The sequence below is a fragment of the Hyla sarda genome, chromosome 2 (assembly GCF_029499605.1).
Source record: "Hyla sarda isolate aHylSar1 chromosome 2, aHylSar1.hap1, whole genome shotgun sequence".
Lineage (NCBI taxonomy): Eukaryota > Metazoa > Chordata > Amphibia > Anura > Hylidae > Hyla > Hyla sarda.
The window spans coordinates 14,569,063-14,585,751 of NC_079190.1; the positions used below are offsets into that span (position 1 = coordinate 14,569,063).

General features: G+C 40.2%; 1 protein-coding gene across 3 annotated transcripts in view; it reads left to right on the plus strand.

Moving 5' to 3' along the window:
* RAB6A (RAB6A, member RAS oncogene family) overlaps window positions 1-15,979 on the plus strand; it is a 44,065-nt gene extending 28,086 nt beyond the window's left edge. For 2 of the 3 annotated variants that reach the window (XM_056561214.1, XM_056561217.1), the window contains exons 4-8: window positions 1,019-1,124; window positions 7,640-7,751; window positions 7,942-8,035; window positions 9,835-9,901; window positions 15,828-15,979. In XM_056561214.1, coding sequence (XP_056417189.1) covers window positions 1,019-1,124; window positions 7,640-7,751; window positions 7,942-8,035; window positions 9,835-9,901; window positions 15,828-15,892 — 444 coding nt within the window. In that variant the 3' untranslated portion in view covers window positions 15,893-15,979. Of the gene's footprint in view, window positions 1-1,018; window positions 1,125-1,249; window positions 1,356-7,639; window positions 7,752-7,941; window positions 8,036-9,834; window positions 9,902-15,827 lie in introns of all 3 variants that reach the window. The other variant, XM_056561216.1, reaches the window with a different exon arrangement.
* The last annotated feature ends 710 nt before the right edge of the window (window positions 15,980-16,689 follow it).

Genomic DNA, 16,689 nt, shown 5'->3' on the forward strand with positions numbered 1-16,689 from the left:
CTGTAGGGATACCCACGCCCCCCCCCCCGTCACCGCTGTAGGGATACCCACGCCTCCCCCCCCCCGTCACCGCTGTAGGGATACACACGCCCCCCCCCCCCCCCCGTCACCGCTGTAGGGATACACACGCCCCCCCCCCCCGTCACCGCTGTAGGGATACACACGCCCCCCCCCGTCACCGCTGTAGGGATACACACGCCCCCCCCCCTGTCACCGCTGTAGGGATACACACGCCCCCCCCCGGTCACCGCTGTAGGGATACACACGCCCCCCGGTCACCGCTGTAGGGATACACACGCCCCCCGGTCACCGCTGTAGGGATACACACACCCCCCGGTCACCGCTGTAGGGATTGACATCACTATCGGGAAGAGACAACCAATGGCAGAGCCATCCTGCTACTGATAGTGTTGCACTTGTCCCTTATTGCTAAAACCGCTTTGGGACAGTAGTTTGTAGGATAAGGTTTGTGGGGTTATACTAGGGAGCTGCGTGGTTACGCTTGGAGGTTAGACTCTGGGGTTAGGGTTATGCTTTGGGATTTGGGGGTTACATTTAGGACGTGTAGTTAGCAGTAGGGTACAGTAACCCCTATACACTCCCCTAAGTGTCAATCACCTGGGGGCGTGAGCAGCACTATCAGGAGAAGCACGATGCCCAGAACGGCTCTGCCATCGATTTTAGCTTTTGCCAGCGAATGATGTCAGTTTTGCCAAACACAACGGTGATGGGTGCATGTGCTTGCGCTCAGTAGTCGAAAATTGGTTGAACAGCTAATTCGACGTCACCAGAAGCGACGCAGATTCACAGTTTAACCGAGATTTGTGAATTTACCACATTACCGGGAAGTAAAGTGCACTGCCAGGCGCTCATCCCCACTTGTTCTTCTGTTCCGTGCGGGTCTCACCCCGGAAAGGAGGAGGAGCTTCGGTAACCGCAGGTAGAGCCCTCATCCCGCCGTTGGGTATGTTTTTTGGGTTGTCTTTTCAATACCTTGTGATTGTCTTCCATCCCGCAGATCAGATTGCAGCTCTGGGACACGGCGGGGCAGGAACGATTCCGCAGCCTGATCCCCAGTTACATCCGCGACTCGGCTGCCGCCGTAGTAGTATACGATATAACAAGTAGGTATTCCAGCAGGCAGCCTTTTTTTGATGGTGTGTTTTTGTTTTTTTCTCTCCCCCCTCCCCCTCTCTTCGCTGTGCCGGCGGCTTGCCCTCCCCAACCATCACCACCACTACTTTGTTAGGTCCGGCTGCAGCTCTGGGACACAGCAGGTCAGGAGCGGTTCAGGAGTTTGATCCCTAGCTACATTCGAGACTCCACTGTGGCTGTTGTTGTTTATGATATCACAAGTGAGTGTGGACGAAGAACGTCATTGCCTTTCCTATAATGTCGTCTGGTGGCCGTCGCTGCGGTGCAGACCTGTTTATAACGGACTACCCCCCCCCCCCCCCCCCCCCCACCCCAAGCCTGCGGTCTCTTCTTTCTATTACCTCTTCCTTTCCTGCCCTCCTTTATTGCCTGGCATGGCAAAATGCCAACCTCGGAGTCCTCCAGACAATGGTGGATCCAAATTAGCTCTCCTCCAAAAGGATAAGACCTGCCTGTAGGGGGCGATAAAGAGACCGTATTTCTTCCTTCTGGAGGAGAGCTGATTTGCATTCTTTTTTTTCCCAGTGACCTTTGCCTCCTCAATGCAGTGTTTCCCAGCCAGGGTGCCTCCAGCTGTTGCAAAACTACAACTCCCAGCATGCCTGAACAGCCTTTGTGTGAGCAGCATGCTTACTAACTATACTGGTACCAGTGTAGAAAGTCCTAAAGCGTCTGTACAGACTGTGTTGACCGATGTCCAGTCCCACGTATATGTGTGTGTGTGTATATATGTATATATATATGTGTATGTGTATATGTGTATATATATATATATATATATATATATATATATATATATATGTATATATATATATATATATATATATATATATATATATATATATATAGTGTGTGTGTCTATAGTATATTTATATATCATTATATTTATATAGTATATTTATATATCATTATATTTATATAGTATATTTATATATCATTATATTTATATATCATTATATTTATATAGTATATTTATATATCATTATATTTATATAGTATATTTATATAGTATATTTATATATCATTATATTTATATAGTATATTTATATATCATTATATTTATATAGTATATTTATATATCATTATATTTATATAGTATATTTATATATCATTATATTTATATAGTATATTTATATATCATTATATTTATATAGTATATTTATATATCATTATATTTATATAGTATATTTATATATCATTATATTTATATAGTATATTTATATATCATTATATTTATATAGTATATTTATATATCATTATATTTATATAGTATATCTGTATATCATTATATTTATATAGTATATCTGTATATCTATATATCATTATGTTTATATAGTATATCTGTATATCTATATATCATTATGTTTATATAGTATATTTGTATATCTATATATCATTATGTTTATATAGTATATTTGTATATCTATATATCATTATGTTTATATAGTATATTTGTATATCTATTAGGGGTGTGAATCGCCAAGAATTTGGCGATTCGATTCGAATCGCGATACCAGTGTGGCGATTCGATATATCGCGATATATCGCGATACCGTCTAGGTGACGATACATCGCGATATATCGCCCACCTGGGAGCATTCATAGATCCCAATAGACGCCGCTGTCAGCTTTGACAGCGGCGATCTAGTAGTCCGGTGCTCACTTTTCTCATGTTATCCCGTCCGGGCTGCAAAATAAAATAAAACGCACTTTATCTTACCTGCCAACGAGCCCCCGGAGCTCCGGTACACTCCGGTACAGGTGTTCGGTCCCCGGGCTGTATTCTTCTTACTTCCTGTTAGTCCGGCACGTCACATGGAGCTTCAGCCTATCACCAGCGGAGGCGGGACATCGCTGCGGCCAGTGATAGGCTGAAGCTCCATGTGACGTGCCGGACTAACAGGAAGTAAGAAGAATACAGCCCGGGGACTGAACACCTGTACCGGAGTGTACCGGAGCTCCGCGGGCTCGTTGGCAGGTAAGATAAAGTGCGTTTTATTAAAAATTCCACATCCCTAAAAGAATCGATTCAAAAATATTTTGAATCGATTCTGTATCGGCAAATGAAAAATCGCGATTATCGCGAGAATCGATTTTTTCTTACATCCCTAATATCTATATATCATTATGTTTATATAGTATATCTGTATATCTATATATCATTATGTTTATATAGTATATTTGTATATCTATATATCATTATGTTTATATAGTATATCTGTATATCTATATATCATTATGTTTATATAGTATATTTGTATATCTATATATCATTATGTTTATATAGTATATTTGTATATCTATATATCATTATGTTTATATAGTATATCTGTATATCTATATATCATTATGTTTATATAGTATATCTGTATATCTGTATATCATTATGTTTATATAGTATATCTGTATATCATTATGTTTATATAGTATATCTGTATATCTGTATATCATTATGTTTATATAGTATATCTGTATATCTATATATCAATCATTATGTTTATATAGTATATCTGTATATCTATATATCAATCATTATGTTTATATAGTATATCTGTATATCTATATATCAATCATTATGTTTATATAGTATATCTGTATATCTATATATCAATCATTATGTTTATATAGTATATCTATATATCGTATTATATTTATAATTATAATTTTTTGGAGGGTTTTAGGGGCAGCAAATAGTGTGTGTGTGTGTGTGTGTGTGTGTGTGGGGGGGGGGGGGGGGGGGAGATTGAAGGGGGTCACCCAGCATAATAAAAAAAAAAAAACCTTGCTGCTTTATTTCCCGTAAACAGCACCGCCTCTGCCCATCCAGGTTGTGTGTGGTATTGCAGCCCAGCCTTCATTTACTTCAACAATGCAACACAACCCGTGAACTAGTGCGGCGATGTTGCTGGAATTTAATCAGTGCACTTGCCCCAGTCGCCACGCTGCAATACCACGTACATCCCTTGGACAAGTGAGGCACTGTCGACCGGAAGAAAGCAGCAATGTTTTTTGGTAATCCTTTACCCCCCCCCCCCCCCCTAAAACCAGAAGAAAGACCTTGCAGGAGCACGGCTGGATTTCCGAGCAGAAATGTTCAGCTCGGAAATTCCGCAAAATTTACTGCACCTTAACTTCAAAAGGGATTCCACTGTCTCGTTCTCACAACAAAGTAAGGACCCTGAAGGGCAGGTCATGCATTTTATTCTCCAGTCGACTGAATTGCGCCCCCTAGTTGTCATCAGGGTATTGCACACACAGCCTATGGTTGAATGGGCTTACATTTCGCAGCAGCCCCCCATTTTCCACCTTTATAATGTCACTGTCAGTCTCCATGGTCCGTTATAAGCGGCGAGCGCCGTGCGGTGCCTGCATGTCGTGTGCTTGCTTTCTGTGCTGCGCGGTCTTCTCGTGTCTTGCACGTTTCACTGTTGTGCATGTTGTTTTTTTGTTTTTTTTTGCTCATTGCCCTAAGTGATGTGTCCATGTAATGTCCTGTACTTAAGTGTCTGTAATCTGCTATTACATCATGATAATCCTGTGGAGGTGAAGGCCTCATGGGGACACAGTCACCCTATGTACAGGGCTAAGTAATCCCAAATCTCTCCACCATGTTTGAATAACATGGACATCCTCAGATTGAAAGGGAACCTGTCGGCTGCAATTCACATTCAAAACTGCTGACGCTGTTAGGGCAAAACAGTGTTTTCCCAACCAGGTTGCTTCCAGCTGTTGCAAAACTACAACTCCCAGCATGCCCAGACAGCCAACGGCTGTCCGGGCATGCTGGGAGTTGTAGTTTTGCAACAGCTGGAGGCACCCTGGTTGGGAAACTCTGGGGTAAAAAGTAGGGATCGACCGATTATCGGTATGGCCGATATTATCGGCCGATAATCACGATTTTGGGCATTATCGGTATAAGCCGATAATGCCACGCATCCCCCCCCCCCTCGACCCGCCGCACTGCCCCCCACATCCCCCCGCCATCCCCCCCCAACCCACCGCGTCGCACCCCCCACCGTAGTGCTGGGCGGTATACAGTTATGGATTTTTGCCCATACCGCTATACCGGTCGGGCCCCTCCCCCACCCTCCGAGTCAATAATAAAAAAATATATATATACTTACCCATAATGGGGGGTGGTCCGGGCCATCCATCCTTCCTTCCTGTAGTGTCCGGTGCCATTCCTGGTGGAGGGTGAACCAGTCCGGGCTGTCCTTCTCCGGGGGTCCTCTTCTCCACTCCGGGCAGGCTCCGGCCTAGTACGCGGCATAGACGCTGCTACGCCGTGACGTCAGGTGCGTCGCTGCGCACGGGCGTCACTGCGCAGTGGCGTCTATGCAGCGTACTAGGCCGGAGCCTGCCCGGAGTGGAGAAGATGAACGCCAGAGGAGAAGGACAGCCCGGACCGGTTCACCCTCCACCCGGAACGCCCCCGGACACTACAGGAAGGAAGGATGGATGGCCCGGACCACCCTGACAGGTAGGGGGAGAGAAGCGGGTGGCGGCGGCGGCCTATGGCCCTGCAAAAGCCACTGCAGTGCATTGATTTAAAGCGCCTGCTTTAAATCAATTACCTGCAGCGGTGCCGAGGGGGGATAAATAGCTGATAACTTATACCGGAATATCGATATAAGTTATCGGCTACCGGCCCTAACCTCCACCGATTATCGGTATCGGCCCTAAAAAAACAATATCGGTCGATCCCTAGTAAAAAGACACCAGGTACATCAAAGGGTGTGAATTACTGGAGATTGGCACTGGAAGCTGAGCCCTGACTGCCAATCAAGTAGGGAGGGGGAGCGAGGTGACATTCCAATGTTCATCACTTAAAGGGGTACTCCGGTGGTAAACTTTCTTTTTTTTTTTAAACTGGTGGCAGAAAGTTTTAAACAGATTTGTAAATTACTTCTATTAAAAAAAAATCTTAATCCTTCCAGTACTTATCAGCTGCTGAATACTACAGAGGAAATTCTTTTCTTTTTGGAACACAGAGCTCTCTGCTAACATCATGACCACAGTGCTCTCTGCTGACATCTCTGTCCATTTTTAAGAACTGTCCAGAGTAGGAGAAAATCCCCATAGCAAACATGCTGCTCTGGACAGTTCCTAAAATGGACAGAGATGTCAGCAGAGAGCACTGTGCTTGTGATGTCAGCAGAGGGCTCGGTGTTCCAAAAAGAAAATCATTTCCTCTGTAGTATGCAGCAGCTAATAAGTACTGGAAGGATTAATATTTTTTAATAGAAGTCATTTACAAATCTGTTTAACTTTCTGGCACCAGTTGATTTAAAAAAATTAAAAAAATAAGTTTTCCACCAGAGCCTTTAAGAGCCTTGGGAACGCCTCTTTGACTCTTGGCACCGGAGAAGAAAAGCATGGAAGGTACCATGTGTCTCCTTGTCCGAACAGCGTCAGCAGTCTGAATGTAAATTGCAACTTAAAGACTCCCTTTAAAAGGCCGCTGGTCCCAAAATGAATTGTTTAGGCCCTTAAAAAATAAATGTGCATGTCTTAACTTAGGCCTCCGCTGTTAGCTGTGTTCTATAATGTCAGTGAGACAGAAAAGGCTTGGGAACATTGGTGACAAGACTGATAACTGTTTTACTTGTTTTCCATAACAACCAGCAGAATGGTGAGTGCAGCTCTGGAGTATAATACAGGATATAACTCAGGATCAGTACAGGATAAGTAATGTAATGTATATACACAGTGATCTCACCAGCAGAATAGTGAGTACAGCTCTGTAGTATACAGGATATAACTCAGGATCAGTACAGGATAAGTAATGTAATGTATGTACACAGTGACCTCACCAGCAGAATAGGGAGTGCAGCTCTGGAGTATAGTACAGGATATAACTCAGGATCAGTACAGGATAAGTAATGTAATGTATGTACACAGTGATCTCACCAGCAGAATAGTAAGTACAGCTCTGGAGTATAATACAGGATATAACTCAGGATCAGTACAGGATAAGTAATGTAATGTATGTACACAGTGACCTCACCAGCAGAATAGTGAGTACAGCTCTGGAGTATAATACAGGATATAACTCAGGATCAGTACAGGATAAGTTATGTAATGTATATACACAGTGATCTCACCAGCAGAATAGTGAGTACAGCTCTGGAGTATAATACAGGATATAACTCAGGATCAGTACAGGATAAGTAATGTAATGTATGTACACAGTGACCCCACCAGCAGAATAGTGAGTACAGCTCTGGAGTATAATACAGGATATAACTCAGGATCAGTACAGGATAAGTAATGTATATACACAGTGACCTCACCAGCAGAATAGTGAGTGCAGCTCTGGAGTATAATACAGGATATAACTCAGGATCAGTACAGGATAAGTAATGTATATACACAGTGACCTCATATTGGGGCTCCTGTCACTATTCCATTGCACAGCTGATGCTCCTCCAGTCATGAGATCGTCTTTACACATTAATCTTTTTATCCTGCTGTTTTCCGTCAGATGTGAACTCATTCCAACAAACAACAAAATGGATCGATGATGTCCGGACGGAGCGGGGGAGCGATGTCATTATTATGCTGGTGGGGAATAAAACAGACCTTGCTGACAAAAGGTAAAGGGGCCTGAATGATATTTCTTTTGTATGCAGGTTTTCTGCTTGTCCCCAGATAGATGCTTAGAGATCCGGTGATGTTGGGAACCAATATTTGGCTCTAATATTTTAGCTTCTGCTGGATTTTCTGGCCATAGCGGAATAGTGTGTGGTCTATAATAATCTGCTATATCTTGTGCTTTCTCTGTAGGCAAGTGTCCATCGAGGAAGGAGAGAGGAAAGCCAAGGAGCTGAATGTAATGTTTATCGAGACCAGCGCAAAAGCTGGATACAATGTAAAACAGGTGAGGAGATGCATACATCCATTGTATTTTCATGCTCCCGGCCTTAAAGGGGTACTCCGGCAGTACAGAGCACTTTCTGGCACCAGTTGATTAAAAAATTTGATTTGCAAAATTACTTCTATTAAAAAATCTTAATCCTTCCAGTACTTATTAGCTGCTGAATACTACAGAGGAAATTCTTTTCTTTTTGGAACACAGAGCGCTCTGCTGACATCACGACCACAGTGCTCTCTGCTGACATCTCTGTCCATTTTAGGAACTGTCCAGAGTAGGAGAAAATCCCCATAGAAAACATATGCTGCTCTGGACGGTTCCTAAAATGGACAGAGATGTCAGCAGAGAGCACTGTGCTCGTGATGTCAGCAGAGAGCTCGGTGTTCCAAAAAGAAAATTTCCTCTGGTGTATACAGCAGCTGATAAGTACTGGAAGGAGTAAGATTTTTTTTTTTAATAGAAGTCATTTACAAATCTGTTTAACTTTTCTGGCAACTGTTGATTTAAAAAAAAAAAAAAAAGGTTTTCCACCGGAGTACCCCTTTAAAGACAAAGGCTTAAAGGGGTACTCCGGTGCTGAGCGTTCGGAATAAATATTTCTGAAAGCTTAGAGCTGGTGTCAGGGCTTGTGATGTCACAGCCCCGCCCCTCGTAATGTCACACACCACCCCTCAATTTAAGTCTATGGGAGGGGGCGTGGCGACAGCCACGCCCCCTCCCATAGACTTACATTGAGGGGGCGGGGCCGTGACATCACGAGCCCTGATGCTGGCTTTAAGCTTTCGAAAGTATTTATTCCGAATGCTCAGCACCGGAGAACACCTTTTAAAGGGGTACTCTGGTACAGAACATCTTATCCCCTTATCCATGGGAAGTGTCTGATCGCGGGGGTCCCAGTGGTTGGACCCCCTGTGATCTCTGGCTCTCTCTACTGTAGAACGCTGTATCTCGGATTCTCCCATAGAGATACATAGAATGGCATGTCGGCCACCACTTTTTTGTGTCGTGGTCGACAGTAATAAGTGCACAGAGCAGGGTCGCTCCGTGCGTGGAGATGGCGGTCGTCCTAGTGGTCTGGTCCACCCGCGATCAATTATTCCCTAACCTGTGGATAAGGGGATTAGATACCCTTTCTGGAGTACCCCTTTAACTAAGGCCCATGCATCAGGCAGCCTAAGCCAGTGGGCGGATTGATACGGATTGGTATGCATGCCCGATCATGGGGCAGAGAAGCCTAATGCATGGGGTCACCTGTAATTAATGTCCTTCATTGCATGCACACTATTGTGACGCTTTTTTATAGCAGTGTACTACTACTTGATTTTTTATTTTATTTTTTTCTCATGGTGGTGCTTATTTAAAGAAACCTACAACCTAGAAATCAGGATCATGAGTAACTTTCTACTTGTACAGCTGAATGGGTGGGGCTTAGGTATAGGGCGGGATTTAACAATCCTTGTCTAATATTGTAGTTAGTGTGTTGGGGGGAGGCTCCTGCTGCAGCCAGTCACAGGATTTTGATGGATCTTGAGCTACTGGAATTTACATATAAGAACTCTGCCTATTTTGTCTTCTATTGTAATCACAACAGAGTTTAAGTGGGGGGGGGGGGGGGGGGGGGGGGGAATGCAGGGAATGTATTATTTTTACATACATGTCTCCCTCTTACCCAGCTGTACTAGCGCTATCGATATAATAGACCTATTGCTGCTGGTGTGCACAGCTTGTATGTGCAGTGTTCACTCACTTTTCCATGTAGAACCATTCCTGCAGTACTCACTTGTGACTGTTTCTGTTTCTTCCAGCTCTTCAGACGTGTCGCAGCCGCCCTACCTGGTATGGAAAGTTCACAGGACAAGAGTAGAGAAGACAGTATCCTTTCATTTACCTGTAGATGACTCCAGGGGCAGATCCTTGTGTTTCATTAGAAATGGCTTCTTAAAGCAGACTCCTGCATATGAAAACTTATCCCCTATCGTAAGGATAGGGGATAAGTTTCAGATCACGGAGGAGGGGGTCTGACCGCTATGGCTGCCCACGATCTCATGTACGGGGCCCCAGTAGTCAGCGGCAAGGGGGTGGGACCAACCACCACATGACTCAGCGGCCAACACCCCCCCTCAATACATCTCTATGGGAAAGTCAGAACGCTGCATTCTGCAGTCTCCGGCTCTGCCATAGAGATGTATTGAGGGGAAGTGTCGGCTGTTGTGTCATGCGGTGGTTGAAAAGCGCTATTACGGGAGACAGCGGGGTGGTCCCCGCGATCTGAAAACTTTTCCCATAGCCTTAGGATAGGGAATACGTTTTCATTTCCCGGAGTACTGCTTTAAGGGTATGGTCACACATAGTGTATACGCAACGTAATTCACAGTGCAGGAAATATGCTGAGTATTCTATGAGCACACGCATAGGGCTACCCAGCATCAGCCCTGTGTGCGCAGTGAGGTTTGGAGGCGGGCTGGGCCCGCCTCCAAACCTCATTGCACACACAGGGCTGATGCTGGGTAGCCCTGTATGTCTGCTCGTAGAATATGCAGCATGTGTTACCCCTTTCTTGAGAGGATATTGATAGGGATCCTTTTTTATCTGGAACTCTCCTTAATATTCTGGCGATGCTGAGGACCTGACCCATTGGTGGTCACCGATGCAGATGCTTTTATAACACTTTGTGTATTATCCACTTAGTGACACTTGATATCAATCAGTATAACTTACATAATCTGTTCCATATCGCTGATCTGTTCCTGTTTCATGGTGATAGATCATAAAACCAGGAGTGGTAGTTGTAAAACGTTAGTCTGCACGTAATGTACTGAAAGATTACACAGACTAGTTCTGGGATGTTCCAGTTATTTAGCTTGGATGGTGCTGTACTGCATCCTGTATTCAAGAATATAACTACTATAATACTGCCCCCTATGTACAAGAATATACCTACTATAATACTGCTTCCTATATACAAGAATATAACTACTATAATACTGCTCCTATATAAAAGAATATAACTACTATAATACTGCTCCTATATACAAGAATATAACTACTATAATACTGCTCCTATATACAAGAATATAACTACTATAATACTGCCTCCTATGTACATAAATATATCTATTATAATACTGTTCTCTATATACAAAAATATAACTACTATAATATTGCCTCCTATATAAAAGAATATAACTATTATAATACTGCCTCTATATACAAGAACATAACTACTATAATACTGCTCCTATATACAAGAATATAACTACTATAATACTGTGCCTATATACAAGAAATATAACTACTATAATACTGCGCCTATATACAAGAATATAACTACTATAATACTGCCTCCTATTTACAAGATTATAACTACTATAATACTGCTCCTATATACAAGAATATAACTGCTATAATACTGCTCCCTATATACAAGAATATAACTACAATAATACTGCTCCTATGTACAAGAATATAACTACTATAATACTGCCTCCTCTATACAAGAATATAACTACTATAATACTGCTCCTATATACAAGAACATAACTACTATAATACTGCTCCTATATACAAGAATATAACTACTATAATACTGCTCCTATATACAAGAATATAACTACTATAATACTGCCTCCTATATACAAGAATATAACTACTATAATACTGCTCCTATATACAAGAATATAACTATTATAATACTGCTCCTATATACAAGAATATAACTACTATAATACTGCTCCTATATACAAGAATAGAACTACTATAATACTGCTCCTATATACAAGATTATAACTACTATAATACTGCTCCTATATACAAGAATATAACTGCTATAATACTGCTCCCTATATACAAGAATATAACTACTATAATACTGCCCCCTATGTACAAGAATATAACTACTATAATACTGCCCCTATGTACAAGAATATAACTACTATAATACTGCTCCTATGTACAAGAATATAACTACAATAATTCTGCTCCTATGTACAAGAATATAACTACTATAATACTGCTCCTATATACAAGAATATAACTACTATAATACTACTCCTATATACAAGAATATAACTATTATAATACTGCTCCTATATACAAGAATATAACTACTATAATACTGCTCCTATATACAAGAATATAACTACTATAATACTGCTCCTATATACAAGAATATAACTACTATAATACTGCCCCTATATACAAGAATATAACTACTATAATACTGCCCCTATGTACAAGAATATAACTACTATAATACTGCTCCTATATACAAGAATATAACTACTATAATACTACTCCTATATACAAGAATATAACTATTATAATACTGCTCCTATATACAAGAATATAACTACTATAATACTGCTCCTATATACAAGAATATAACTACTATAATACTGCTCCTATATACAAGAATATAACTACTATAATACTGCCCCTATATACAAGAATATAACTACTATAATACTGTTCTCTATGTACAAGAATATAACTACTATAATACTGCCCCTATATACAAGATTATAACTACTCTAATACTGCTCCTATATACAAGAATATAACTACAATAATACTGCTCCTATGTACAAGAATAGAACTACTATAATACTGCCCCTATATACAAGAATATAACTATTATATTCTTGTATATAGGAGCAGTATTATAATTATATTCTTTTATATAGGAGCAGTATTATAACTACTATAATACTGCTCATATATACAAGAATATAACTACTATAATACTGCTCCTACATACAAGAATATAACTACTATAATACTGTTCCTATATACAAGAATATAACTACTATAATACTGCTCCTATATACAAGAATATAACTACTATAATACTGCTCCTATATACAAGAATATAACTACTAGAATACTGCTCCTATATACAAGAATATAACTACTAGAATACTGCTCCTATATACAAGAATATAACTACTATAATACTGCTCCTATATACAAGAATATAACTACTATAACACTGCCTCCTATATACAAGAATATAACTACTATAATACTGCCTCCTATATACAAGAATATAACTACTATAATACTGCTCCTATATACAAGAATATAACTACTATAATACTGCTCCTATATACAAGAATATAACTATTATAATACTGCTCCTATATACAAGAATATAACTACTTTAATACTGCTCCTATATACAAGAATATAACTACTATAATACTGCCTCCTATATACAAGAATATAACTACTATAACACTGCCTCCTATATACAAGAATATAACTACTATAACTACTATAATACTGCCTCCTATATACAAGAATATAACTACTATAATACTGCTCCTATATACAAGAATATAACTACTATAATACTGCTCCTATATACAAGAATATAACTATTATAATACTGCTCCTATATACAAGAATATAACTACTTTAATACTGCTCCTATATACAAGAATAACTACTATAATACTGCTCCTATATACAAGATTATAACTACTATAATACTGCTCCTATATACAAGAATATAACTGCTATAATACTGCTCCCTATATACAAGAATATAACTACTATAATACTGCCCCTATGTACAAGAATATAACTACTATAATACTGCTCCTATATACAAGAATATAACTACAATAATTCTGCTCCTATGTACAAGAATATAACTACTATAATACTGCCCCTATATACAAGAATATAACTACTATAATACTGCCCCTATATACAAGAATATAACTATTATATTCTTGTATATAGGAGCAGTATTATAATTATATTCTTTTATATAGGAGCAGTATTATAACTACTATAATACTGCTCCTATATACAAGAATATAACTACTATAATACTGCTCCTATATACAAGAATATAACTACTAGAATACTGCTCCTATATACAAGAATATAACTACTAGAATACTGCTCCTATATACAAGAATATAACTACTAGAATACTGCTCCTATATACTACAATATAACTACTATAACACTGCCTCCTATATACAAGAATATAACTACTATAACACTGCCTCCTATATACAAGAATATAACTACTATAATACTGCCTCCTATATACAAGAATATAACTACTATAATACTGCTCCTATATACAAGAATATAACTACTATAATACTGCTCCTATATACAAGAATATAACTACTATAATACTGCTCCTATATACAAGAATATGACTACTATAATACTGCTCCTATATACAAGAATATAACTACTATAATACTGCCTCCTGTATATACAAGAATATAACTGCTATAATACTGCTCCTATATACAAGAATATAACTACTATAATACTGCTCCTATATACAAGAATATAACTACTATAATACTGCTCCTGTATACAAGAATATAACTACTATAATACTGCCTCCTATATACAAGAATATAACTACTATAATACCGCTCCTATATACAAGAATATAACTACTATAACACTGCCTCCTATATACAAGAATATAACTACTATAATACTACTCCTATATACAAGAATATAACTACTATAATACTGCTCCTATATACAAGAATATAACTACTATAATACTGCCTCCTATATACAAGAATATAACTACTATAATACTGCCCCTATATCCAAGAATATAACTACTATAATACTGCTCCTATATACAAGAATATAACTACTATAATACTGCCTCCTATATACAAGAATATAACTACTATAATACTGCCTCCTATATACAAGAATATAACTACTATAATACTGCCCCTATATCCAAGAATATAACTACTATAATACTGCTCCTATATACAAGAATATAACTACTATAATACTGCCTCCTATATACAAGAATATAACTACTATAATACTGCTCCTATATACAAGAATATAACTGCTATAAATATAAAATTCTAGACTAGAAAAAGAAGTTTAGGGCTTTTTCGTTTAAATTCATTTGCGGTCAGATGAGCGGCGGGTTCATTCGGTTGCGCTGATATGGCGGCTCTGATGATAAAAGTCTGGTGTAGATGAGAGGAGCTTGTTATGTGGCGGTAATTGGGGTTAGGTTTGCGTTGCGTTTGATGCCTCTCTATCCGGAGGAGTCGGCACCCTGGGGTCATTCATCTCTCGCCATCTGGGATTTTGTCTCCTGTGATGTTCTTGCCGTTCTTTCTGCGGTTGTCGAATATAATGATATATCTGCGGGTGGATTCGCCAGTCACATGACCCTTTTTTTTTTTTTTTTTAAATGGGAGAATTTAGTTCAAAGCTGTTGAGATAGAAATGTTCTATAGATCTATATGTGAAGAGACGTATTTGGGGATCAGTACACAGAACAATGTGTTCCTATGAGTCAGGTACCAGCAGGTGGCGCTGTCCCAAAGACTTCATGTCGCTGTCAATTCTGATCAGGCAATCGTCCTCCATCCATGTTGGGCAGTGGTCTCAAACTGTGGCCCTCCAGATGTTGCAGAACTTCAACTCCCAGCATGCCCAGAAAGCCAAACATTTGTCTGCCTCCTCCAGAGGATCCACACTGATCATGAAAGGTAAATCAGGGTTTCCCTTTTGCTAAACTTCAACTCCCAGCATGCCCGGACAGCCAAACATTTGTCTGCCTCCTCCAGAGGATCCACACTGATCATGAAAGGTAAATCAGGGTTTCCCTTTTGCTAAACTTCAACTCCCAACATGCCCGGACAGCCAACGGCTGTCCGGGCATGCTGGGAGTTGAAGTTTTGCAACATCTGGAGGTCCACAGTTTGAGACCACTGTCCCTTGTGGTCGGATATTACTCATTTATTGCATTTTTTTTCTTTAACACTTTCCTCTCCAGTGATCGACATCAAACTGGAAAAGCCTCAGGAAGCTCCGGTCAGCGAAGGCGGCTGCTCTTGTTAATCTCACGGTTCCACCATGTCTCCTCCTTCATCAGAACCTTCACTACCGATCCTCTTCCCCTCTCTTCCCCCCTCCCCTCCCCCTCCATTAACTCTTCATTAACCTCAGTGTGACTATGGGCTCACCCTGTCCATCTCCGGTTCCACAGGATCATGTATGATATATAGAAATCTATACACAAAGTCTCCATTTATTTAAAAATGAATCAAGGAAAAACAAAAAAAACAAAAACCCCATCTGCCTGTTCTTGTTCTGTCTCACCAGTGGGTGGCGACGTTTGCTGGACATCCGGGCGTACGGTGTAAAGTGCTGGATGTGGCCACGAAGACTCGCAGTGATGGGATATGGCTTTTGCGCGTGGCCTGCACACCAGGGGGCGCTACCATTTTATGGGGCACCATTTTATTTTAACACCATGAGGCACCTAGAAGTCCCTCGGTGAAAAAATTTAAGGTCTGTCCAGCAGAATGGCGGCTTCCTCCGTGTGCGGCTTTTCGGGAGGGTGTGGTCATAATCGCCACTCTTTTATATTTGCAGCATGTTCCTGCTTCCGAGGTGTGAATTGCTGCTTTGAATAGTTATCGTTTTATTAACTTTTTTTGTTTTGTTTTTGTTTTATTAAAATAAAGTATAAATTAATGCACTTTGTAATGACGCCGAGCGGATTCACTGAGGATCGCAGCGGAGGAGTTACCACCATGACAATGAAACGCATTAACTGCTGAATCTGTCTGCAAATTTATATATATATATACAGTCATGGCCGTAAATGTTGGCACCCCTGAAATTTTTGGAGA